The sequence below is a fragment of the Eleutherodactylus coqui genome, chromosome 6 (assembly GCF_035609145.1).
Source record: "Eleutherodactylus coqui strain aEleCoq1 chromosome 6, aEleCoq1.hap1, whole genome shotgun sequence".
Taxonomy (NCBI): domain Eukaryota; kingdom Metazoa; phylum Chordata; class Amphibia; order Anura; family Eleutherodactylidae; genus Eleutherodactylus; species Eleutherodactylus coqui.
Genome location: NC_089842.1, coordinates 7,108,266 through 7,135,189, shown reverse-complemented (window position 1 = coordinate 7,135,189; position 26,924 = coordinate 7,108,266). Strand labels below are relative to the sequence as shown.

The window sequence follows — 26,924 nt, the reverse complement described above, 5'->3', positions numbered from 1 at the left end:
TGGATCCGATCCTGAAACTAACTTTTTTATACTTTTTATGGCCCTATGGATTAAAGCCCAGCCAGTATGTAAAAACACAAATGGCTGGTCACTAAAGGGTTAAACAACAGTCCTTCAAAATCAGTGAGAAGATCAATGCAGTTTCTTTTAGCTTGGAGCTTCCGGACTTCTTCAGGATAGCTAATGTGTTTCGCAAGTCACTATTAAAACAATATATTAATCCTGGGGTTGGTTTCTCCCCTCGTGCCCTGGTTGAAGTTGATGAAGATCCTAATTTTGAGAATAGTAGCATTATATTCTCCTGCCACTTAAGGAACACACTACAATATTTGGTTAATTGGCAGGGATATGGGCCAGAGGAAAGGAAGTAGGTCCGGGCCGTGGATGTCAAAGTGCATCTTCCCATTAAAAGCTATCATAACCATAACCCTGGTAGACCGGGGCCTAAAGGTCTGGAGGCCCCTTCTGGAAGGGAAGATACTCTAGGGTCAGTTTGAGCTTGACTGTGCATTTGGTCTTCTTTGTGTTAGCTGTTGGTGTACACCTGGGGGCAATTAGGGAGGGTTTTTAGTTTCCCCCTGGACTGGGTTTTGTGCTGGTCAATTTCACTGAAGTCTCCTTCTGCTATGGATTGTAGACATCTCTGGATCTTGTTTCTGTGGTTCTTTCAGCAGCTCTTCAGATAACTTCAGAGATTTACTACTGAGATTTATTGTTTGAGGTTTTGGCTACTTTTATGGTGGTTTTTCGTTTTGTATCTAACAGGGTTGGTGAGTGGCACAGGCATGAGGGTGGATGTGTCCTTATCAGGACGGACCACCCACTAGTAGGCAGAGGTTGTCACCCTCTAGTTCCCTTTAGGGAAAGTTTCTCTCCTTTATTTATTTTTCCTCATACTTCAGGGGGTTCCTGGTAATATGTTGTGAACGTTTCCAGAAAGTTTATATTTTGGTTTCAAATTATTGTACGGACAAAGAAGACTCGTACTGTGCCATGGAAATTAGAATATTTAGTGAACTTCTGTGCTTCTACTGTCAGTAATGCACGCTGCAGTCAAACATGCATGCCCTCAGCACATGAATGGTCATACTATAATACGAGAATGGCCAAAGGTCCAGCAGGAGGGAAGTCACTCTTACTCATAGATGGAAGTATGACGGGCATCTCTCCCGTGTTCATTGTGCATTTATTTAACAGATATAAGTCATCAGCATTCTAACCTCATTCGCAATAACCTTCTCCGGAGGGTGCCTAGCATTGGTATCAAATGCATTGGTCATATCCCAGCCATTTACAAAGCCGACACCGAGGTCCTTGAAAATGATCTCTATGATGAAATAATGAACATAAGCATGAAAATCACTCATAGACTCAAACTCTTTTTTCATTTCGCCTGTATTCTCAGTCTTAATGATCACTTTAGTCTCCGGGCTTCTCAGGAACAGACGCTCTATAGCGAGGCGTATGTTATACAGTCTCTTAATGAAGTAATAAATGGGGTAGGCTCGGAAATGGATTCCAACCGTCAGTATGATCACAGTTCGCTTATCACCTCTTATTAAGTCGATTTCACGTGTAATGGTGCGTTCCTCTTTCCATGAGTGATAGAAGACATTAAGAAAAGGGAAGGTGTGCCGCTTCCAAGACATTTTCATATTCTGCTTTATATCCAGGTGAAATCGTTGATATGCCCAACTATCTTCATAAAGACTGAATTGTTCGAGTGCTGCAAAAAGATAGATGGATACATGAGAGATAGATAGATAGATAGATAGATAGATAGATAGATAGATAGATACATTTCACACGCTCATATTTTTTGGGATGTGGTTGTGTTCACAACTATCCAATCACATTTAGACTCCTGATAACTAGTAATCTGCACTCCGCTGCCATTATTTACAGGGGTTCTGATGTCCCCATATAAAGTTCAGGTCTTCTAGGAGGATTTTCCTGACATTTTCTTAGTTGGTCAATAAAAATCTTGCAGAACATAAAAGGGTTCAGATTGTTGAAAAGTGTCAGTCAGTAGAAGGCGGCCAACACATCTCCAAGACATTACATGTACCATGGGGCACAGGGAAGATGTCATCCAGAAGTAGATTACATTTGGCATAACAGTGACCTCTCCAAGAACTGGATGTCCCTCAAAAATTGATGAAAAAACAAAGAAAACTGGTGCTGGAGAATGTCAAGAGGCCAATGGCAACATTAAAGGAGCTGCAGGAGTTTCTGGAAAGTACTGATTGTGTAGTCATATGACAACCATCTCCCGTATTCTTCATATGTCTGGGCTGTGGGATTTGGGGGCAAGACAGAAGGTTTTTCTAATAAAGAAAAATATCCAAGCCTGACTATGTTTTACTAAAAGCTCCATCCCATCTTACCTTCATTCTGTAGGTCAATAGGATTATAGATATACCACATTTATATAGTATATTTTAATTTATTACTATTTTTGCAAATAAAATCACTTTTTTTCATCATGTGGAAAAAAAGCTAAATATTTTCATTCATTATGTTATTATGAGTACAGTGGGCGATACCTATCATATGTACTTTTTTATTTTTTGTTGTGTTTTTACTGGGGAATTTTTTTAACTTTACACTTGATTTTTTTAAACTACACTTTATTGCAATTTTTTATAATTTTATTTTTATTAAAGAGATTTTTTCTATAAAAAGGAGAAGGGAAGGTTACAAAGGAACAGAGAAAGAGGAGAAAGAAAAAAATAGAATTAAAAAAGGAAAAAAAGGGGAGAACATCAAGTAAACAGAAGCCATACATTTCCAGGGCTAGCTATACAATTCAAGTTTGCGTACACTTTTTTTAAATGTCAGATGTCTAAACATGTATTCTAAAAAAAAGAGAAGGAACATTGCTATATCTTTCGGCGGGCCACAGTTAGTACAACAGAGCCCCACTAAGCTTGTGTACAGTTGACCCAGTGCAGGGGGTCGCTAGCCGTCCGTCCATCCACCAACCTCGTGAACCACGCCTAAGCAGGCTTAGAGGTCCTAAAGTCTATCCATGGAGCCCATGTGGCTAGCCAGGAAGAATTCTTGGTATATCTACAAGAGTAAAAATTACTTCCAGGTGAAATGCTTGATTGACTGAGTTTATGACCTCTGAGGTTGAAGGAGCCTCAGTCTACTTCCAGTGGCTGGTAATCGTTAACCGCGATGCCAAAATAATGTGAGAACTGAGTCAATAGGGGACAGCCTGTTAGGATTCAGGAAACAGAGGGCCAGCGCTGGGTTTATTGAAGTGTTACAATGGTACCAATAGTTGTCTATTGGTACCATTTTGGAGTACATGCAGCTTTATTCGTAAATTTAAATTGGGTGCAGAAAGGAAAAGGGTGGGGCAAATGCAAAGGTTACTAAACACAAATATTTCTCATATCATGCTGTCGGAATTAACATTTCTAATAAAAATCAAAATACTGGGAAAGAAAAAAAGAAAGAGAAGAGGAAGTGGAAAGGAAAGAGGGAGGGAAAACAGGATATATTTTCAGGTAACTGTTTTGAGATCTAAATTGTAAGTTGTACAGGAGATATGTTTTAATGAGGAGGAATATTGCTGGCTGGTAAACATGTTTGAGGAGGGAGTCATTTATTCCTGTAAGAAATCTTCTTGGTCCATGTTTTGAAAAAATTCTCTGTCTCTCCTTCCTGCAAATATCTATTTTTTTTCAAAGCTGTTTATTATGCAAATCTCATTAAGCCATTACTGGATGCTAGGGGGGACTGTTACTCTCCAATACCTGGGAATTAGTATTTTTGCTGCGTCTTGGAGGAATGGCTTTCTCTTTTGGATTCCATCTGAGGGGATATGTTTAGCAGGAGAAGCTTAGGTGTGAGTAATACTTCAAATCCAAGAATCAAGTTAAATATATTTTGTATTTCATGCCAGAATGGGAGCAGCGATGGGCATGTGTTGTGTCAGTGTGAGTCACTATGCTGGTGTTTTGGCTTTTCTATGCATTGTGTTCCCTGACCCTGTGGTTCTGGGTGCGTTGAAAGTGCACCTAGAGGTGATTAGGGAGGGTTTTGCTTCCTCCTCATCTTGGGCTCTGTGCTGTTCAATTGCTTTAGCAGTGTCCTTTTGGAAGCAAAGGAGATCATAGCTGGATGCAGTGGATACTCCAGAGTTTGGAGTTTCAGCTTGCTACTTTAAAATATGCTCTGGGTTTTGATTATTTGTGGAGTGTTCACTAGGATTGTTTGTTCTTTATTTCCATGTATCAGGGTTAGAGAGTACCCCAGGTTCCAGCGTGAGTGCGTCCTTATCAGGACAGTACACTCACTATTTAGGTAGGGACGTTCACATTTTAGAGTCCCACAAGGATAGTACTCATTTCCTTTATTTCTCTTTTCCATTAACTGTTTGCTTTCTGGGATCTGTGGTGTTAACAGTTCCCATGCGTTTATTTCAGAACTACAGTTACCACTCATTGTTAGTGGGTGTGACAGATTGAACATCCATACGGTTTATTCCTGTGGGATTTTGCTAGGGTTTAGTCATGGATCCCATAGAAGCTGTCTCCAACCAACTCATATTGCTGACGATTGAGGTCGCTGATGTTAAACAGTGACAATCAGTTCAAGAAGATTTGGTGAAGCAACCAAAGTTTGATTTACCTGACCGATTTTTAGGGAACAAGACCTGGTTGGGATTGCTAAGAGAGGAGGGATTCCTGTTCTGATCTTGGCGTTGGATGCTGAGAACGCTTTCACTGGGGATACTTGAGGGCAACCCTAGAGAAGAGAAATTTGTCTTCTTGGGGCCCATCAAATATCGGAGATCCTTTCTCTGTATTCGGCACCATCTTTTCCTCAGGCTGTGTCTCGCCATCATTTGCCATCTCTAATGGCACTAGACAAGGCTGTCCCCTATCGCCCTTAATATTCGTTCTCCTTATGGAACCACTAGCAGAGCAGATCAGATGCAACAAGGACATAGAGGGGATTAAAAAAACTTCTCAAGAGCATAAGATAGTTCTTTATGTGGATGAGGTAATACTAGCAGTCACAAACCCCATTACTTCTCTAGCACAGGCCCAAGTCACTCTAGTCCGTTTTAGTGAAGTCTCATACTATAGAGTGAACAACCCAAAATCCCAGATGCTAAACGTTGGATTAGATGCAAAGACTAAGCCACCTATAAAAAACTCATTCCCATACGCTTGGAATGAAAATGTCATACCCTATCTAGGTATCAGCATTACATACCCTGCCCCCCCCCCCCCCAGCTTTGCTTTGCACTCTCAAAATAAATCCCCACAAATGTAGTTGTGGGAACTGGACCTCAAGCAGCAATACAGCATGGGAGTTTGGAGATGGGCTCTGCCCTCGCTTGGACTAAGAAGGTCTCGCATGGTATCATGAATTAGAATTCTCGCAGAAAATATTTCTGTGCTGGTACCTGACACTGGGAAGGCTGGCTAGAACAAATGAAGATATCTCTGAGATGTGCTGAAGAGGGTGCGGGGAGAAGGGCATGTTTTGCCCGGTTACACGCTCCATCTGGAATGCAGTATTCAATCTCATTCATTCTGTAACACTTCAATTTACAAATTTGCCAAATATGCAAAAAGAAAAATAAAAGTTATGGCGGTCAGTAAACAATTTTGTTATGTTCCTCCCAAATATGGTGGAATTGCTTTTTTTAAAATTTCACTCCACTTGAAGATTTTTAAATGTTTTTCAGTACATTATATGATACATTAAATAGCACCACTAAAAATACAACTTGTCCCACAAAAAACAACCCTCCGACAGCAGCGTCAATGGATAAATAAAAGCGTTATAATTTTTTTGAGAGTGGGGAGGAAAAACCGAAAATGAAAAATACAAAAGAAGAGTCATTAAGGGGTTAACTCATATGGGATTCAAACTTGCAAGGTTTACTCCTTTGTGAGAAACAAAACGTACCTTTGATTTTGCCCACCATGTACTCATACCACTGCTTTAAGGTGGAGTCTCCAAGCATGTGAATAAACTTCCCCTTCAGGCACTTGTCCAATTCTTCCAGGCTGTTATATGTCAAAGTGCTGCACCCCTTCGGATACCACACGTTCTTCATAGCATATCCGCTGGGATACTCCAACTTCAGACCAATTTTGCATCTTTCTTCAATGGAAGTATTGTCTGGTAAGATAAAATCACCGGTGTACAATCCATGAAAGTGCTCCATTACATCTATGAGAATGAGGGTGCTTCCACATGTGCCATTTTGATAGAGTTCTTTTACATCATTTATTACGGTGATCTCAGAAGTTGATCGTAGATAGAGAAAAAAGTTTGGAATTGAAATCTGCCTCTAAACAGCACATATGAGAGTTCCCCGATACGACAACACAGTTTCAAAGGTCACTGCACCGTTCTTTTATAGTTGGTGATGGATGAAACTTTTCTACCATCAAGTCTCAAAATATTTCACCATTCCATATGTAACTTGTAGCATCAGTACAATGCCTCTGCAGTGCCACCTATTGGATAGTAACATCTAACAGGCCTTACAACATGACTAAAATATAAGCCAAAAAAAGTTCTCATGAAGAATAATATACCCATGGCCGGCCTTACTTAGGCTGGCTGCACATAGGAGCCCACAGCAGAATCTGACCCTGTGCCCTGCCAGCATCCGCGCATACCTGTCATCCTTACAACATGACTTAGGCCGCTCTCATACAGCCCACTTCTTACTCCATGTGACAGTGCCTTGTGAAACTACATGAATCATCCTCTTTCTGGTGCTCCAAGACACTGTTATCAGCCCATCAGTGCCCCCTCAATACAATCGATTAGTTCTAATACTGTATGTTTTAAGCTTGGTTCTGGTGTATTATTTATGTTATGAGGTTGGTTCTGATGCTGCATTTATGTACTAAGCTTGGTTCTTCTCCCGGATGGGAGAGGAGAGACCTGACAGATCCCGCCTCTATCTCCATTGTTGCAGATCGACTGTTCCGAATGCCTCACTGCTATGACAACGTGTCACAGCAGAGCCTTGATCAATAACTCTAGCAAGATTCCGAGTGTGAAGTCACCAGATTACAGGTGGATTTGTAACCAGCTTTCCCGGGGCCCTGCCACATGCAAACCAAAAGAACAAATCACCCCCTGATCTGGCATAATACACTCCGGCAGGTTACAATGCCTCTCTCACACACACACACACACACAAACACACACAAACACACACACACACTGCCACCACCAGCTGCTAAGGGAAGCTGGGACCAAGACTGAATTATGAACACAATCTTTTGCGTTCATAGTTTGTTTTAAAACGGACAAGGCTTAACTAATAAATTGCAGATTTATTCTAGAAAAAGACTAGTAGGCAGATACCCATATGCTGACAGCTGTTTCAGAGTTCTTGCCCCTCATCGGTGCAGAGTAGGACTCTGATGAAAGGCCTGTGATGTGGGTTTGGGTGGCTATTGTTTCTTCTTGTGGAAAGAATAAAGTAAACATGAAGGCCTTTTTAAAATCTTCTCTGGATAACTTAGCAAGTTGTTTTTTTGCTGGTTTTGTGACCTTGTAGCAGAAGCCACCTGTTATAATTGCATTTCTTTGAGACTGAAATGTCAACTTTGGCAACAAAAGGGCGCCCACCAGTAAGGAACTGACTTCTATGGTCTGAATTGTTTCTGCGAGAGACTTTGTATTCTTTGAGAAGCGGACAGTGGAAGAGGGCGGGGCCTCTACAGCATGAGTTTTAGGAGCTTTTTGGCACCCAGAGAGGACTGCAGGTCATGAGGTACAGAGGTATACCTGCAGGGTGTTGGATGTTTTCAAAAAGCAGCTGGGAGAACCAACAAGAAGCTCAGAATGCCAGAGAGAGTGACAGTTTGCAGTGGCGTAACAGTGTTGGAGGAGCATCACACCAACATTTGAGGAGAGCAACAGAGTCTTTGCATCAGAATCAAACCCAGGAACACTTCTTTAATCAGCTGTATTGCCAGCTCCATTAAATTTAATGGGATAGCATCATTCTCCTCTGCCACGGCTGTAACAGCTGTGGCAGAGGAGAACGATCTATAGTATATGTTCTCAATGAGGTCTGCGCTGCTGCCGCCGGCCCCATTGAGCACATATATAGAACACAGCGAAGCGCAGAACGCAAATAGGCGCGTTCAGCGAATCGTTGTGTCCTATAATTGATCGCACATCCGCATAAAAAGCGGACATGTGACCGATCCCATTGGGATGCATTTGGTCTATAGATCTGCAGATTGCAAGCGCGTCTGCAGATCGGACCAAAAAACGGTTGTGTGACCGAGGCCTTAGACTGTTCTCTACTGCTAACTTGTCACAAATCTTTGCAGAAGAGCACTCACTCCACTTTTGCAAGAAGGGAAGAAGACAACCCTTGCACTGCACCTTGCACACATACATATTTCACAAGGTTACATGACATACAATAAGATACATTTCTCAGACATAACCCAGACATTAACCCATCCAGTGCTGCAGAGGTGCAATACACATCAAATGCATACAACATAGAAGACACTGACAATACAATTGCACAAGAGAAACCAGGTAATCTTGTAGACCGGATACCTTTTAATGGCCAACAAAAATACATGATGTTACAGCAAGCTTTTGGGTTCTTTTTATTGGCACTTCATCAGGCTAATAAAATTGGTTTGGATGGGACACAAATATACCAAGATCTGCAAGACCTGCTCACATGTACTGACTTGGGACAGGATACGGATCCCCAACACACAGCAGGACAAAAAGATCCCTGGGACATTCACATGTTCCACATCCAATGTTGTGTACCTGATCCTGTCCAGTAAATGTCCTGTTGGAGGACTTTATATTGAGGAAAGAGGACAAAAACTGAGAGCCAGGATGAGATCTCATCACCACTCAATTGGAGAGGAAAAGACAGAATTACCTGTGGCAAAACATTTTTGTGGTCCCAAACATAGCATAGAGCAGAGAGTTATTATAGTGAAGGGCAACACAGCGTCACAAAATAATTTGGGAGAATAAGTGTTAGAATTGGGGTTACCACCAGGGGAGCGGGGACCCGGGCTGGTGTTTCTGTCCGGGGTTCTCCCACTCTGGTGGTTGGTCGCGGCGGCCAGCGGTGCACCCTACATTGCGTCCACTGGTCGGCCACGTGGCACTCTGGTCAGTGCGCGCCGCCGGGGAGAGGCTGTTTTATGAACCCCCCCGGTTGTCTTGTGACTCCTCCCTGCTCTCTGGGCGGGGAGTTCTACATGTAAACCTGGTCGGCCAGTCTCTTATTGCCAGTGTTTGGTTTTTATCCATTCTGCCGACACCCACCGACACCCTGGCCAGCCCTAACAGAAACACTGGCCATATTGTTGCTGGGAACCTGTTTCGACCCTGATATGGAGGCTGTTGCGGCCCTTGCTAATCAGGTGCAAGCCTTAACTGGGTTGGTGCAATATTTGTCCGCTCATCTCCAGCATCAGGAGCAGACCACTGCTGGTTCTCCAGTCACCATTGCTGCAGCTCCGGACTCGGGGGTCAAACCCAGGGTTGCGCTACCTGACGTGTTTTCGGATGACCATAAGATGTTCTTCGTTTTCCGTGAAGCGTGCCGGCTATATTTCGAATTACGCCCCCACTTATCGGGTTCAGAGTACCAAAGGGTGGGCATAGTAATTTCATGCTTGAGAGGCAACCGACAACACTGGGCATTTTCGCTGCCCTCCAACTCACGACCCTGCTAATCGGTTGATGCCTATATTGTGGAGGTCCAGGTCATCGGGTCGCCAGCTGCTGCAAGAAACAGCCGTTGGAAAATTTCTGCTCCTAGGCGATGTCCGGAGGGACAAATGGAAGACAGCGTTGAACACTCCGTTGGGGCATTTTAAATGTCTAGTCATGCCTTTCGGGTTATGTAACGCGCCAGCTATGTTTCAAGGTTTTATGAATACCATTTTCCATGACATTCTTGGCGCGTTCATGGTTGTTTATTTGGATGACATTCTGGTATTCTCTCCTGATTGGGAGAGTCGTGTCAGGCATTTTGGGACCGTGCTGTCCCGTCTTCGGGCCCATCAATTGTATGCTAAGTTGGAGAAATGCCTTTTTGGTCAAGGCCATCGCTGATTGGGTGCAACACATCAACTTAAAGGTGTTACATAGCTTTTTGGAGTTCGCAAACTTCTATTGGAAATTCATTAAGAACTTTTCGGTGGTGGCCAAACCCTTGACTGACTTGACCAAGAAGGGGCTAGAGTGGATTCCTGGCCGAGGGAGGCAGTGGAGACCTTTGCACTTCCCTGGAGCTGGGTGGCCATTTGTATTGGTGGCCACAAATGTTTCGGTGCGTTCGGGAGTTTGTTAGGTCCTGCCCAATCTGTGTTCAAGGGAAGAGTGTACGGATATGACCAGAAGGTCCGCTTTGTCCTCTTCCCTTTTCGGAGAGGCCATGGACCCATCTGTGGATGGATTTTATTACTGACTTGCCCGAATCCCAGGGATGCTCGCTCATCTTGGTAGTCGTTGATAGATTTTACAAAATGGCACATTTTACTGCTATTAAGAAGCTTCCCTCCGTACCTGAGTTAGCCACCATTTTAATCAGGGAGATTGTGCTCCTGCATGGGGTCCCTCAGGATATTGTTTCCCATTGGGGAGTCCAATTTGTTGCCCGGTTTTGGAGGCCGTTTTGTAAGAATATCGGTATCGGGTTGGTTCAGTACCTCAGAATGTATGTGAGTGATTGTCAGAGTCTCTGGGTCATTTATCTTGCGTTGGCGGAATTTGCTATCAATAATCATACTCATTCAGCATCTGGTGTGTCTCCCTTTTTCTGTAATTTCGGTTTTAACCCCAGGTTCACGGTGTCCTTCCTCTCTTCCTCTAACAATCCATCTGCAGATGCTCAGGTTCAGGATTTACGGGAGGTGTGGGAGAAGGTGCAGGGCAATTTGGAGCAGTCTAGGGATGCAGTGCTTAGGAGGAGCAGAGGTACACATACTATCTCTGAGCCTTTGTCTGTGGGACAGCTGGTGTACCTATCTTCTAAGAACCTGAAGTTAAAGGTGCATTCATTGAAGCTGGCTCCCTGATTTGTGAGTCCTTTTCTTGTCACTGGGGTTATTGTTTATATGGCATACGAGTTGGCACAACCTGACACGTGGAGAATCCACAGGGTTTTCCACAAATTGCTCCTCAAGAGGTATGTTCCTCCAGTTCCTTCCGGGGTTGCCCTACTCTGGTGGTTGGTCGTGGCGGCCGGCAGTGCACCCCGCATTGTGCGCGGGCGTGCCCATCCACTGGTCGGCCGCATGGCACTCTAGTCAGTGCGCGCCGCCAGGGGGAGGCTGTTTGAGGATTCCCCTCGGTGGTCATGTGACTTCTTCCCACCCTCTGGGCGGGTAGTTCTACATAAAAAACCTGGTCGGCCAGTCTCTCATTGCCAGTGTTTGTTTTTGATCTGTTGTGCCGACATCGCTATCTCTGACTTGACTTCTAGTGTTTGACTACTGCTTGCCTCTGACTTCGCCTCTGATTATTCTTCGGTACTGCTCATGTGTTTTCTGGTTCTGACCCTGCCTGGCATTGACTATTCTCTGGTTGCTGATTACGTCCTGTTAGCTTCAGGTTCCCACCTGTTTATCTCCCAGTCCCTCCTTCCCCGGATCCCTGACACTAGTGCAGCATACGGACCATCACCCAGTTGTCACCCTGGGGCTTAGCCCAGGGGGGCAAGTAGGTAGGGACATGGGAGAGCGTTGGCATAGGGAGTCCCTGTCCATCTGCCCTGGCCAGCCCTAACAATAAGTTTATTGCCCTGTCTGATTCAAAGAATGGAATTAACCTCATTCTGGGATTCTTGTATAGGTGGAGAATATGCAAGGTCTGAAGAAGGTCAAGATCTTTTTTTTCTTTTCATAAAAATTTGGAAATTAATTGTAAAAATGTTGCCATCCCATAGGTGGTGCTGCAAAGGTAGTGTTTCCATCTCCTATGTGCAGTTTGTAAAGTAGAGATAACAGACGTCATAAAACTGTCACATTCCTCAGCTCCGTGGACTGATTAAGTATTTATCTCTTTGCTCAGATTGTCTGGTGGTGTTTTAAGTCTCAAATTTCTGTGTGTGAACACTTATTTAGATCAAGAGGGGTGTCCCCCCTCCCCTCTGCATTTGTATGTTATATTTGCGTTCATCCAAACCAGTTTCATAAGCCTGATGAAGAGTCAATAAGAACCCGAAAGCTTGCTGTAGCATTATTTTTTTTTTCTAGCCATTAAAATGTATCAGATCTACAAGATCACCTAGTTTCTCTTACTGAGAACAATCACACTTTACTTTACTGGCTAACACGGTACCAAACCTTTTCTTCAGATTGCACAAGACAAACATTTGCAATCAAGGAGGGGCCAAGCTAACTTTGGGCCACTACAGTAGCATAAGCCCATGCTTTACAGTGACTCATCTTTGGGGTGCTGTGGATCCTCAGGGGCGTGGTTTACAAACTGTTTTTGGTTTTCGGTTTTCCTAGAATTGTACTTACTGCGGTTGCAGCGCATTACATTGATAGAAGGAAAATCTCTGGAAATTTCAGCTCTGACACTGGAACTTGAAATCAATGCAAAAAAAAAAAAAGATTACTCTGTTTTCCAAGCAGTAAGAAGGAAAATTCTTATTACTGAACTTCTCTAGCAAGTTATTACTTCCCTAAAACTAAATATCTAACCCAGACCAGCTTTAAGTTAGATGGTAGCCTGTGCAAAATTTTTGTTGGCACCTGTTAGCGCAATGCAACGTTAGGACTTTTACCTACTATTTTTTTTACGTTGCGATATCGCTGCGTTTTTTAATGCAAATGTCAATGGGACTTTCTAATGTTAAAATCGCATCGCACAAACATGCGATTTTTGTGCGAGCGATTTTAACATTAGAAAGTCCCATTGAAAAAAATCACAGCGATATTGCAGCGATAAAAAAACACTTCTTTTTCTGTGACCTCCCAAGATAACCTCACATTGCTCTGTCTGCCCATGATGTCCAAACGAAGTTAAACTTGTAAAGATACAGGAAGACAAAGAATATCAGAAAGAGACAGTGATAGAATTATGGCTTCTCTCACTCCCCCTCCCACGTAATGCAACAGGACGTAACTTTACATGCTGTGGATGGCACAGACCCAGAAAAGAGCCTTTACCATCTCGCAGAGCGACCTGGCTGTGATTGACAGCAGCAGAGATTCGTGAGAATTCCAATGTCCACTGTTAACCCCATTACATGCTAACAGAGGCGTAACTTGAATCTCCAGGGCCCCAATGCAAAACCTGTAACAGGACCCCCAACTATAATGCTTTATACATAGTACTAGGCTCCCTCTAAGGAAAAGAGTGGTCATATGGGCCTGCCTAGGCTCCTGGGACCGGTTGCAACCGCATCACCTGCATCCCCTATAGTTACACCAGTGCATGCCATGATTAATGTAGATCGTGGCATTGAATAGAGTCCATAGAGGGAGCATGCTCCCTTTGTGATGTCATTGACTCTTTGCCATGTAATCGTAGAGGTCTGATGGATTGTCATGGCAAACAGACGCCAGATCGTGACGTTTGGGCCTGTCTTCGCCTGTGATTACACAAGAACTGCAATACATTGTCATAGCGATCATAGCTTTTCTGATTCAAGTACCCTACAGGGATATAAAAAGTGTAAAAGAAATAGTAAAAAAAAAACAAAAAAACCCATTCTTTTTAGCGTACTTTAAAGTCTTCGCATAAAAAAATAATAAAGGAAAAAGAAAAGAACACATATTTGGTATCTTCATTGGTATCTGTAACAGCCATATAAAATAAATTGAACACACTATTTATCCTGCATGGCAAAAACTATATATAAAAAAAACGAATAAAAAACTAAATCTCTAGACTAGGGATCTCTCCCATCATCGGTTTATACCCAGGACTGCGACGGTAACAAGAGGGCATCCGCTACGTCTAGAAGAAAGCAGGTTTCATCACCAACACAGAAAAGGGTTCTTTACTGTAAGAGCAGTGAGATTGTGGAACTCTCTGCCTGAGGATGTGGTGATGGCAAAATCCATAAAGGAGTTTAAGAGGGGACTAGATGTCTTTCTAGAGCAGAAGGATATTACAGGATATAGATTTCAGGTGACCAGGGGGATGTTGATTTGGGTATACAGACAGGTAGGAACTACTAGAAGTTGATCCAGGGATTAGTCTGACTGCCATTAGGGAGTCAGGAAGGAATTTTTCCCCTAATAGGGCTAATTGGCTTCTGCATCTTGTGTTTTTTTTGCCTTCCTCTGGATCAACAAGGAGGTTAAATAGGCTTATCTACTATATCACTATGTAAATCCTTATTTTGCCTCCCAAAAAAAACTCAGTAAGGGCTCTCACCCACCACTGTTTTTTTAACACGATTGTCAATGGAACTTTCTAATGTTAAAAATTAGAGATGAGCGAGCCTACTCGTCCGAGTATTAGGGTGCTCGAGATGCTCGTTACTCGGGACGAGCACCACGCGGTACTCGTCTCGATTAAACGAGCTCTGACCATTGACTTCAATGGAGCCGGCAATACAGCCGGCTCCATTGAAAGCAATGGGCTGCCGTCGAGCACGGGATGAATTTTCGGGAAGGGCTTAAAAATATAAGCCCTTACCTGAAACATCCTAAAATGTGTAAAAAAAAAAAATAATTATACTCACCTTTCCGCTGCAGCCGGAGTTCAGCCGCGTCTTGCCGGCAGTTCTCCTGAACTGCTGTGACTAATATTCAGCAGCCGGGGATTTAAAATCCCCGCCTGCTGAATGAGCTGCCTCCGATTGGTCACAGCCTCACCAATCAGAGGCAGCTCTCACTCACACCCATTCATGAATTCATGAATTTTGGTGCTCGCTCATCTCTATTAAAAATGCATCACAAGTTGGTGCAGTGCAATTTTTTTGCTATGTGTTTTTAACATTAGAAAGTCCCATTGACAACTGCGTCAAAAAAGATCAATGTACCTCCAAATGGTACCAATAAAAACCACAGCTCATCATGCAAAAAACAAGCCCTTTCAGAGCTTCATTGCTTGAAAAAGAAAAGTTTTGTGACTTTGAATGAAATGATAGAAAAGAAAAAATTACTTTTCCAAAAAACATTATGAGCTTGAAGTAGAAACTAAAGAAAGCCTTCCACATTCCATGACCCTGACTTTGAGGTGAAAGATGATACACCGCACAGACTGAGTCAAGTGAAATTGGGTGATCTCATTCGAGAACTTGACTTGTCAAAGGAGAAGGCGGAACTTCTAGGGTGAAGACTACAGGAATGGAATCTTCTCCAACGTGATGTCAGGATCTCACAGTACAGAGAACGTCAGAGGGATCGGCTTCATTTTTTTGAGAAGAAAAACAATCTGGTTATTTGCTGCGATGTTAATGGCTTGATGAAATGCTTGAATTTGAACCATAATCCTACTGAATGGAGGCTATTCATAGACTTCTCCAGGCTTAGTTTGAAAGCTGTATTACTTCACAACGGCAACCGTCTTCCTTTATTCCTGTTGGTCAGGCAATTCACATAAAGGAGACTTATGTAAACATGACAGCCCTCCTCGACTCAATGAAATATGCTGAACACAAGTGGGAAATCTGTGTCGATCTAAAAGTCATCGCTGTACTCTTAGCGGTACACTAAATACTGTTGCTTTTTATGTATGTGGGACAATAGGGATAGGAAATCACATTACATTCAAGCAGACTGGCCTGCAAGAAATCTTGACTCTACCGAGAAAAATGTTGTTGCCGAGCCTCTCGTGGACTCAAAAGATGTTCTTCTTCCACCACTTCATATAAAGCTGGGTTTAATGAAAAATGTTGTCAAAGGTATGAACCAGGAAGGACCGGCATTAAGTACTTAAAAGACAACTTTCCTATATTGAGTAATGCAAAGGTTAAGGAAGGCATTTTTGTTGGGCTACAAATTTGACCACTTGTAAAGGATCCTGTGTTTGACCAAGTTTTGGAGGGAGAAGAAAGGAAGCTTGGCAAGCCTTAAAGGGAGTTATTCATGGATTCTTAGGCAACAAAAGAGATGATAACTACACTCAGTGGGTGACAGTACTTCTGGAAAAATACCATCAACTTGGATGTAACATGTCCCTTAAAATCCATTTTCCCCACTCCCACCTAGACTTTTTCCCTCCTAGTCGTGCAGTTGTCAGTGATGAAAGATTCCACCAGGATATTTCTGTAATAGAACAAAGATATCAGGGCCGTTGGAATGAAGCAATGCTTGCGGATTACTGCTGGTCCGTGTGTAGGGATGCTCCAGAACTCACTAACAAGAGGCAAGCCAAAAGAAAACGATCTCATAAGGTCACCACAAGATTCTCTTCACACTGAACCACCTGCCGGGAATTCTTCCATCAATTTAGTTCTCTTAAAATGTAACTGTCGTTAAAAAAATTTAAAATACGCTTTCAATCTTGTTAGCATATGTAATGAAAATGTATCATTTTCTCTTAATCCGTTAAAATAACTTACTTCCACCTACAGTATATTATATCACAGAAACTGGAGCGAATCAAACTTTTTCCTTTGTTATATTCATTTTTCTCACCCCAAAATTAGTAAGATTTGACTCATGAAGTTAAGGAAACATTTCAAAATATTTTTTGGGTTGGCCAGTGATTGGAGCGGAGGATGGCTCCTATATAGGGTTGGTGAGATGACAGCTGATGAGTAATTAAATTGTTGGGTTTAACTGTAGCATTTGCACTGATGGTAGAGAGTAGCAGCTTGTTATTTGTGATTTACAAGATTTTCAATGTTCCCAAGGTATAATATGTACGGGCAAAGGAAGACAAGTTGTATTCAGGGCTTTTTCCTCCCTGTTGGCTCTGCACTGTGGCTGTACAAAGGACAGCAAGCAATGGTTCTTCTATGCCTCAACCAAGATGGCTGCTGTTGTATTGGCTGGGCTGGGAGTTAAAATGGTGGTGCCGAGGGTGATAAAACACATGGCAAATGTCTCACAGAGTCCTCACACAGATTTGGCTAGGGAACTATTCTCTCTCCTGAGAGCCTCGCCAGGCTGAAGGTGTAGTCACAGTTCCAGCCAGCTGAGAGAAAAAGGAGGGACGGGGGGGTGGGGGTGGAGGGTGACTCCTCCCCTGTGTCCCACTGTCCCGCAGTGAACAGCAGAGCTAAGTGGCAGCTGGGACAGCACAGCTGCCTGGCACGACACCGCCAGCGGCACTAAGGGAGGCAGTAGAGGCGATCCCCTTCAATGGGTCAATCCCTGGTGCCAACAGCGGTACCTTTGCTGGCGAACTTTCTGAGGCTCTGGGGTCTAAGTGGGCCAGAATAGGCTGTGGGGGTCTAGCTATGGGGGCCGCAGTCAGCGCTGTGTGAAAGCGCCTGAGGATTCACTCGGGGTGCAGCGGAGTAGTGCCTGGTGCTGAGGCCTGTCCCTCAGAGCCAAACAGGGCAAATATAGCAATGGATGTGGCTTCTTCTGTAGGAGCTCCGGAGACCAGTGTCCGCACTCCCCCTCTCTGTGTGACTTCTGCTTGGTGGCAGCAAGCCTCCACCTACCTGTACTTAGTACAAAGGGAGCTTCTGTCAGTACTCCAATTTAGTCCCCTCCGCAGCTCTTATTGATTTTAAGAGGGAGGGGGGTCTCTCCTTCTCCCCAGACCAGCAAAATGGCGGCCACTGTGATCCCATAATTTAGTGACCTCAAGATGGTGGCCCCAGGGGTTGCAGAGCCTGACAGCAATCCCAGACAAAGGGGAGGGGGGAATCCCCACTACTGAACCCCGTGGTCTCCGTTCACAGCAGTGGCATGGCCGGCAGAGCACTGCAGAGAGCTGATGAAGGGATTTCCTCTTCAGCGGTGGGACCAGTGGCACCGCGGGCAGTACAGGAAGAGCTGCAGGTGCGGTGATGATCTTCCGGGCGGCTGACCGACACTCACCCAAGGAGGGGAGAGTGGAAGGAGCAGTGATCTCTGCAATCTGGTGAGATGGAGGGCTCAGGTCCTAACAGGCAGCGGCTGTTTATGGCGACTTTTGGCCGGCGGCACCAAGATCCCAGCGACCGCAGTGAGCCTACAGTAAGCGCTGCGGCTTTGTGTCAGATTCTCCGCTCCTGTAGTGCTCACCTAGGATGGAGAAGCTGCAGTATCAGGGTGCAGAGCTCTGGGGAGGCTATTGGGTACCAAAAATCAGCAAAAACTTTCAGGATTCTGGAGGAGCGATGAAACTATGCGACCTCTCACTCCATGTGCTAAGCCACGCCACTTTTATTGCGTTGTTTTGGGAGGTGAAATGAACAAAATAAGAATTTTGGCTCAGTTTTTAAAATTTGTTTGTTTCTACTATTTATCTTGCACAGCAAAATATGTATGCTCACTTTATTGAACAGGTTGTTACAAATACAATTATGTTTTTGCATTCTTTTTTTTTTTAATACGAAGAGGGGAATTTTTTTGTTTTTTTTCATTTATTTTCTTTTTACTCTTATCATTTTTTTTACACTTTATATGTCCCTGTAGTGTACTTGAGGCAGAAAAGCTATGATCTCTATGCATTGCTGTACTTCTGGCTAATCTAAAAAAATACATATGCATGTGTATTATATGAAATTTTTGAACCTGTAAACCTCATCCTGAGGGGCACATTCATGCAAATTTTAGGAGAGATATTTTGAATATAATTGCTGGTGTACTTCTTGAAATTTGGAATCAGCAATAAGGCTACTGGAATCCAAGTTCTCTCACTTGTCCAAATTAATTAGATCATGCCTCAAAGGTAGCAAATCATTACGAAAGTTTAGTGCTGACGACTGAATACATAATGTCACGTGTGCATACATTAATTACTTTTTATATGAGTAAGGACCGCAGATACATTAACTTAATATGGTCTCCAGGAAACGCTCAAACCTCCAGTATGAAGGACAGCTCAGTCCATCATACGCCGCTTCATGATATTTGAACTATACTGTATTAACCCCTGAATAACAAGTATAACCCAGATCATCCTAATTAGAGATGAGCGAACGTACTCGTCCGAGCTTGATATTCGTGCGAATATTAGGGTGTTCGGGATGCTCGTTACTTTTAACGAGCACCACGCGGTGTTCGGGTTACTTTCAGTTTCCTCTCTGAGACGTTAGCGCGCTTTTCTGGCCAATTGAAAGACAGGGAAGGCATTACAACTTCCCCCTGTGATGTTCAAGCCCTATACCACCCCCCTGCTGTGAGTGGCTGGGGAGATCTGATGTCACCCGAGTATAAAAGTCGGCCCCTCCCGCGGCTCGCCTCAGATGTCTTGTAAGTTAGCTGAGGGAAAGTACTATCGTGCTGGTGCTGCTGTAGGGAGAGTGTTAGGAGTGAGTGTAGGCTTCAAGAACCCCAACGGTCCTTCTCAGGGCCACATCTATCCGTGTGCAGTACTGTGGAGGGTGCTGTTAGCAGTGTTGCACAAATTTTTTTTTTTTTTCAAAATCGGCAGTCTGCAGAGCATTGCGCCTTGCAGTAATAGTCCAAGGACAGAAGTGGTGGTTAGGTAGGGAGAGTGTTAGGAGTGAGTGTAGGCTTCAAGAACCCCAACGTTCCTTCTTAGGGCCACATCTATCCGTGTGCAGTACTGTGCAGGCTGCTGTTAGCAGTGTTGCATATTTTTTTCTTTTCAAAATCGGCTGTCTGCAGAGCATTGCGCCTTGCAGTAATACTACAGGGAGAGAATTGTGTAGGCAGGGCCAGAAGACATATCTTATCTGATTGAATATAGTCAGTGGGCCCTCCGTTTCCCAAAAAGGGAAAAATTGTATTTGTCCTGCAGGCTTGCACCAATTTATTTGCTGCCTGTGAAAAGTCTCCGCTCTGCTGCACTTCATATAACTGCATTTCTGTGCAACACATATCTTATCTGATTGAATATAGTCAGTGGGCCCTCCGTTTCCCAAAAAGGGAAAAATTGTATTTGTCCTGCAGGCTTGCGCCAATTTATTTGCTGCCTGTGAAAAGTCTCTGCTCTGCTGCACTTCATATAACTGCATTTCTGTGCAACACATATCTTATCTGATTGAATATAGTCAGTGGGCCCTCCGTTTCCCAAAAAGGGAAAAATTGTATTTGTCCTGCAGGCTTGCGCCAATTTATTTGCTGCCTGTGAAAAGTCTCCGCTCTGCTGCACTTCATATAACTGCATTTCTGTGCAACACATATCTTATCTGATTGAATATAGTCAGTGGGCCCTCCGTTTCCCAAAAAGGGAAAAATTGTATTTGTCCTGCAGGCTTGCGCCAATTTATTTGCTGCCTGGGAAATCACTGGTAATACAGCATGCTGAGGGGTAGGGGTAAGCCTAGAGGACGTGGCCGAGGACGCGTAGGCCCAAGTGAGGGTGTGGGCACAGGGCGAGCTCCTGATCAAGGTGTATCGCAGCCGACTGCTGCGCGATTAGGAGAGAGGCACGTTTCTGGCGTCCCCACATTCATCGCCCAATTAATGGGTCCACGCGGGAGACCTTTATTAGAAAATGAGCAGTGTGAGCAGGTCCTGTCGTGGATGGCAGAAAGTGCTTCGACCAAGCTATCATCTACCCACAGTTCTGCGCCGTCCAGTGCTGCAAATCCAAATCCTCTGGCTGCTACTTCTCCTTCCTCCCAGCCTCCTCACTCCACTACAATGACACATGCTCAGGAGCGGGCAGACTCCCAGGAACTGTTCTCGGGCCCCTGCTCAGATTGGGCAGCAGTGGTTCCTCTCCAAGCAGAGGAGTTTATCGTCACTGATGCCCAACCATTCGAAAGTTCCCGGGGTCTGGGGGATGAGGCTGAGGACTTCCGCTAACTGTCTCAAGACCTTTCAGTGGGTGAGGAGGACGATGACGATGAGACACAGTTGTCTTGCAGTGAGGTAGTAGTAAGGGCAGTAAGTCCGAGGGAGGAGCGCACAGAGGATTCGGAGGAAGAGCAGCAGGACGAAGAGGTGACTGACCCCACCTGGTGTGCAACGCCTACACAGGACAGGTCTTCAGAGGGGGAGGCACGAGCAGCAGCAGGGCAGGTTGCAAGAGGCAGTGCGGTGGCCAGGGGTAGAGGCAGGGCCAGACCGAATAATCCACCAAGTGTTTCCCAAAGCGCCGCCTCGCGCCATGCCACCCTGCAGAGGCCGAGGTGCTCTAAGGTCTGGCAGTTTTTCACAGAGACGCCTGACGACCGACGAACAGTGGTGTGCAACCTTTGTCGTGCCAAGATCAGCCGGGGAGCCACCACCAACAGCCTCACCACCACCATCATGCGCAGACATATGATGGCCAAGCACCCCACAAGGTGGGACGAAGGCCGTTCATCACCTCCGGTTTGCACCACTGCCTCTCCCCCTGTGCCCCAACCTGCCACTGAGATCCAACCCCGGTCTCAGGACACAGGCACTACCGTCTCCTGGCCTGCACCCACACCCTCACCTCCGCTGTCCTCGGCCCTATCCATCAATGTCTCGCACCGCACCGTCCAGCCGTCGCTAGCGCAACTGTTTGAGCGCAAGTACGCCGCCACGCACCCGCACGCTCAAGCGTTAACCGTCCACATAGCCAAATTTATCAGCCTTGAGATGCTGCCGTATAGGGTTGTGGAAACGGAGTCCTTCAAAAGTATGATGGCGGCGGCGGCCCCGCGCTACTCAGTTCCCAGTCGCCACTACTTTTCCCGATGTGCCGTCCCAGCCCTGCACGACCACGTCTCCCGCAACATTGTACGCACCCTCACCAACGCGGTTACTGCCAAGGTCCACTTAACAACGGACACGTGGACAAGCACAGGCGGGCAGGGCCACTACATCTCCCTGACGGCACATTGGGTGAATTTAGTGGAGGCTGGGACCGCTCACGTCCTACCCACCCCCAGAATTGTGGGCCCCAGCTCGGTGCTGGTATCTGCGGCGGTGTATGCTTCCTCCACTAAAGCACCCTCCTCCTCCTCCTCCTCCGCAAGCTCTGTCTCGCAATCAAGATGTGTCAGCAGCAGCAGCACGTCGCCAGCAGTCGGTGTCGCGCGGCGTGGCAGCACAGCGGTGGGCAAATGTCAGCAGGCCGTGCTGAAACTACTCAGCTTAGGAGATAAGAGGCACACGGCCCACGAACTGCTGCAGGGTCTGACAGAGCAGACCGACCGCTGGCTTGCGCCGCTGAGCCTCCAACCGGGCATGGTCGTGTGTGACAACGGCCGTAACCTGGTGGCGGCTCTGCAGCTCGGCAGCCTCACGCACGTGCCATGCCTGGCCCACGTCTTTAATTTGGTGGTTCAGCGCTTTCTGAAAAGCTACCCACGCTTGTCAGACCTGCTCGTAAAGGTGCGCCGGCTCTGCGCACATTTCTGCAAGTCCCACACGGACGCTGCCACCCTGCGCACCCTGCAACATCGCTTTAATCTGCCAGTGCACCGACTGCTGTGCGACGTGCCCACACGGTGGAACTCTACGCTCCACATGTTGGCCAGGCTCTATGAGCAGCGTAGAGCTATAGTGGAATACCAACTCCAACATGGGCGGCGCAGTGGGAGTCAGCCTCCTCAATTATTTTCAGAAGAGTGGGCCTGGTTGGCAGACATCTGCCAGGTCCTTGGAAACTTTGAGCAGTCTACCCAGGTGGTGAGCGGCGATGCTGCAATCATTAGCGTCACCATTCCTCTGCTATGCATCTTGAGAAGTTCCCTGCAAAGCATAAAGGCAGCCGCTTTGCGCTCGGAAACAGAGCCGGGGGAAGACAGTATGTCGCTGGACAGTCAGAGCACCCTCCTGTCTATATCTCAGCGCGTTCAGGAGGAGGAGGAGGAGCATGAGGAGGATGAGGAAGAGGGGGAAGAGACAGCTTGGCCCACTGCTGACGGTACCCATGCTGCTTGCCTGTCATCATTTCAGCGTGTATGGCCTGAGGAGGAGGAGGAGGAGGAGGAGGATGAGGAGGAGGATCCTGAAAGTGATCTTCCTAGTGAAGACAGCCATGTGTTGCGTACAGGTACCCTGGCACACATGGCTGACTTCATGTTAGGATGCCTTTCTCGTGACCCTCGCGTTACACGCATTCTGGCCACTACGGATTACTGGGTGTACACACTGCTCGACCCACGCTATAAGGAGAACCTTCCCACTCTCATTCCCGAAGAGGAAAGGGGTTCGAGAGTGTTGCTATACCACAGGACCCTTGCGGACAAGCTGATGGTAAAATTCCCACCCGACAGCGCTAGTGGCAGAAGGCGCAGTTCCGAGGGCCAGGTAGCAGGGGAGGTGCGGAGATCGAGCAGCATGTACAGCCCAGGCAGTGCAACAGTCTTTAAGGGCCTGGACAGCTTTATGGCTCCCCAGCAAGACTGTGTCACCGCTCCCCAGTCAAGGCTGAGTCGGCGGGAGCACTGTAAAAGGATGGTGAGGGAGTACGTAGCCGATCGCACGACCGTCTTCCGTGACGCCTCTGCCACCTACAACTACTGGGTGTCGAAGCTGGACACGTGGCCTGAACTCGCGCTGTATGCCCTGGAGGTGCTTGCTTGTCTTGCGGCTAGCGTCTTGTCGGAGAGGGTGTTTAGTGCGGCTGGGGGAATCATCACAGATAAGCGTACCCGCCTGTCAACCGACAGTGCCGACAGGCTAACACTCATCAAGATGAACAAAGCCTGGATTTCCCCAGACTTCTCTTCTCCACCAGCGGACAGCAGCGATACCTAAGCAATACGTAGGCTGCACCCGCGGATGGAAGCTACGTTCTCTCTCACCATCAAAAACGGGGACATTTCTGCTGCATCAATCTGTCTATAATATTCCTCCTCCTCCTCCTGCTCCTCCTCCTGAAACCTCACGTAATCACGCTGAACGGGCAATTTTTCTTAGGGCCACAAGACTCACTCATATAATTTTTCTAAAATTTTTTTATACGTTTCAATGCTCTTAAAAGCGTTGGAACTTTAACTTGAACCAATTTTTCGTTAAACTGGGCTGCCTCCAGGCCTAGTTACCACTTAAGCCACATTAACCAAAGCGATTAATGGGTTTCACCTGCCATCTTGGTTGGGCATGGCCAATTTTTACTGTGGTACATTAGTACTGTTGGTACACCAATTTTTTTGGGCCCTCACCTACAGTGTAATCATAGCAATTTCTATGTTCTTCGCCTGCACTCATGGTACAGAAAGGTGTGTGGGTTTGGCCTACACTTTAGCTACATAAATGTAACTTGGGCCTTGGCTATACTGCAGCTACTGAAATGGAACTAAGACTGCGCTCCCACTATACTGCTGCTTCGGAATTGTTCCTGGGGCCTGTGTAGGCTGCTACTATTACTTAAATGGAACTTAGACTATGCTCCTCCTATACTGCTGCTTTGGAATTGTTACTGGGGCCTGTCTTGAGTGCTACTATTACTGAAATGGAATGAAGACTGCGCTCCCACTATACTGCTGCTTCGGAATTGTTACTGGTGCCTGTCTTGAGTGCTACTATTACTGAAATGGAACGAAGACTGCGCTCCCACTATACTGCTGCTTCGGAATTGTTACTGGGGCCTGTCTTGAGTGCTACTATTACTGAAATGGAACTAATACTGTGCTCCCCCTATAATGCTGCTAGTGATATTTAAGTGGGGCCTGTCCTAATGCTACAGCTGAAATGTTACAAATTATGGGGTCTGCCTATACCGCTGCTAATGGTATGTCTCTGGGGTGTGAAAACAGAGGCTTCCCAAAGACATGATGGCGGCGAGGCCATTTCCCACCAATGCAGTTACTGTTAAGGTGCATATAACCACGGACACGTGGAGAGGACACGTAGTGCCTCAAAAACATCCCCCTCCTCCTCCAACAATGAAAACATTCTTGGCAAATGCCTTTGCATTGGTTCGTCTGGTGGCAGTCCAAGAATTTCACCTTTACCGACACAACAAGAGAGCCCCCCCACCATCCCCCCGCCACGGCCCACTTAATCCTGGCCACATTCCGAAAACTAACAAAAAAAACCGCGCTACTAGGTCCGCAGTCACCACCACATTACCACCAACGCGGTTACTGTTAAGGTGCATATAACCACGGACACGTGGAGAGGACATGTAGTGCCTCAAAAACATCCCCCTCCTCCTCCAACAATGAAAACATTCTTGGCAAATGCCTTTGCATTGGTTCGTCTGGTGGCAGTCCAAGAATTTCACCTTTACCGACACAACAAGAGAGCCCCCCCACCATCCTCCCGCCACGGCCCACTTAATCCTGGCCACATTCCGAAAACCAACAAAATACAACCACACTACCAGGTCCGCAGTCACCACCACATTACCACCAACGAGGTTACTGTTAAGGTACATATTACCAGTCTGACTGGGGCATGCAGACACCTTGACAGAATGAATAGTGTGTGGCACATAGGTTCCCCATTGCTATGCCCACGTGTGCAGCTCCTGATGGCGGTGGCACAGGATTATATTTCTCATTGCTTCTGTACAGCATTGTGGGCTATCGCCCCGCCCCTTTTAAAGAGGGTCGCTGCCTAGCCATGCCAACCCTCTGCAGTGTGTGCCTGCAGTTCCTCGTCATGGCAGACGCACTTATAAATAGACATGAGGGTGGTGTGGCATGAGGGCAGCTGAAGGCTGCGCAGGGACAGTTTGGTGTGCGCTGTGGACACTGCGTCGTGCAGGGGGGAGGGGGGTTGGGCAGCATGTAACCCAGGAGAAGTGGCAGCAGAGTGTCATGCAGGCAGTGATTGTGCTTTGTTGTAGGTAGTGTGGTGCTTAGCTAAGGTATGCCATGCTAATGAGGGCTTTTCAGAAGTAAAAGTTGTTGGGAGGGGGGGGGCACTCTTGCCGGTATTGTGGCTTAATAGTGGGACCTGTGAACTTGAGATGCAGCCCAACATGTAGCCCCTCGCCTGCCCTATCCGTTGCTGTGTCGTTCCCATCACTTTCTTGAATTGCCCAGATTTTCACACATGGAAACCTTAGCGAGCATCGGCGAAATACAAAAATGCTCGGGTCGCCCATTGACTTCAATGGGGTTCGTTATTCGAAACGAACCCTCGAGCATTGCGAAAATTTCGTCCCGAGTAACGAGCACCCGAGCATTTTGGTGCTCGCTCATCTCTAATCCTAATGCTTTCACATAAGTGTAAGTGTATCCCATGCAACCAAAGACAATCTTCATTTTCTAAAGTGTGCACTTACTTGTCAAATAAGCTCTTCTGAACTGGAGTGAGTAACGTCCTATCAGTTCTCCGCCAGCTCCTCACTTCACTCAGGGATTCACAACTGAAATTCTGAGGTCTGATACAATAAAAGAATTCTTCATCTCGCACATCTTTATACTCACACAGTCCTTGCTTTTTGTCCAGATCAAATCCACATTTCACCTGACTCTGTGCCCCTGGTTTTGTGAACTTCCCTAAATGGTCTACATAGCCATGCCATTCATTTCTAGAAGTCCACAAGGCTGATGCCGCTTCACTTGAATGCATTAGAAGCACATTAATATTAACTTTCCCTTCCCAGAACAATATGAAATGGATGTGATAGGTTCCATTCTTGAAATCCTCAATCCTTCCCGAGGACCCCGCCACAAGCTCTGGTGTTGATATTCTTGCTCTTAGATAGTCTCCTCCATATGTTTTCTTCATCCCCGAGTAATCATACACATCTACCTGAACGGTTAAATGGTCTCCGACACAATAACTGTCCTTTGGATTGTTTAAGTAGACTTTGCTATTTTTTGCACTGGTTGCTTTCGATTTATCAGTGATGTTTATCTTGGGAATCCTTTGATCTATCTGAATGAAGATTTTCTCTATGGTCATTTGAATTTTGGATGCACGTTGGACCTCTGTAGTTGAACACATCATGGGAATCGCTGGTCTGAAATACTGAAACAGTAAAACATTTTAGATTTCTATCCTATTCCG

General features: G+C 45.8%; 2 protein-coding genes across 3 annotated transcripts in view; one reads left to right on the top strand and one right to left on the bottom strand.

Moving 5' to 3' along the window:
* Positions 1-26,924, top strand: part of LOC136631769 (uncharacterized) — a 248,364-nt gene that overhangs the window by 37,954 nt on the left and 183,486 nt on the right. The gene's annotated exons all lie outside the window — the stretch shown is intronic.
* LOC136571971 (NXPE family member 1-like) lies at positions 1,191-26,924 on the bottom strand. Its single transcript, XM_066572591.1, has 4 exons — positions 26,194-26,924; positions 12,525-12,589; positions 5,938-6,153; positions 1,191-1,726 (listed from the first exon to the last, which is right to left on the bottom strand). The coding sequence occupies exons 1-4, from the start codon at positions 26,862-26,864 to the stop codon at positions 1,191-1,193; spliced, it is 1,488 nt and encodes a 495-aa protein (XP_066428688.1). The 5' UTR covers positions 26,865-26,924.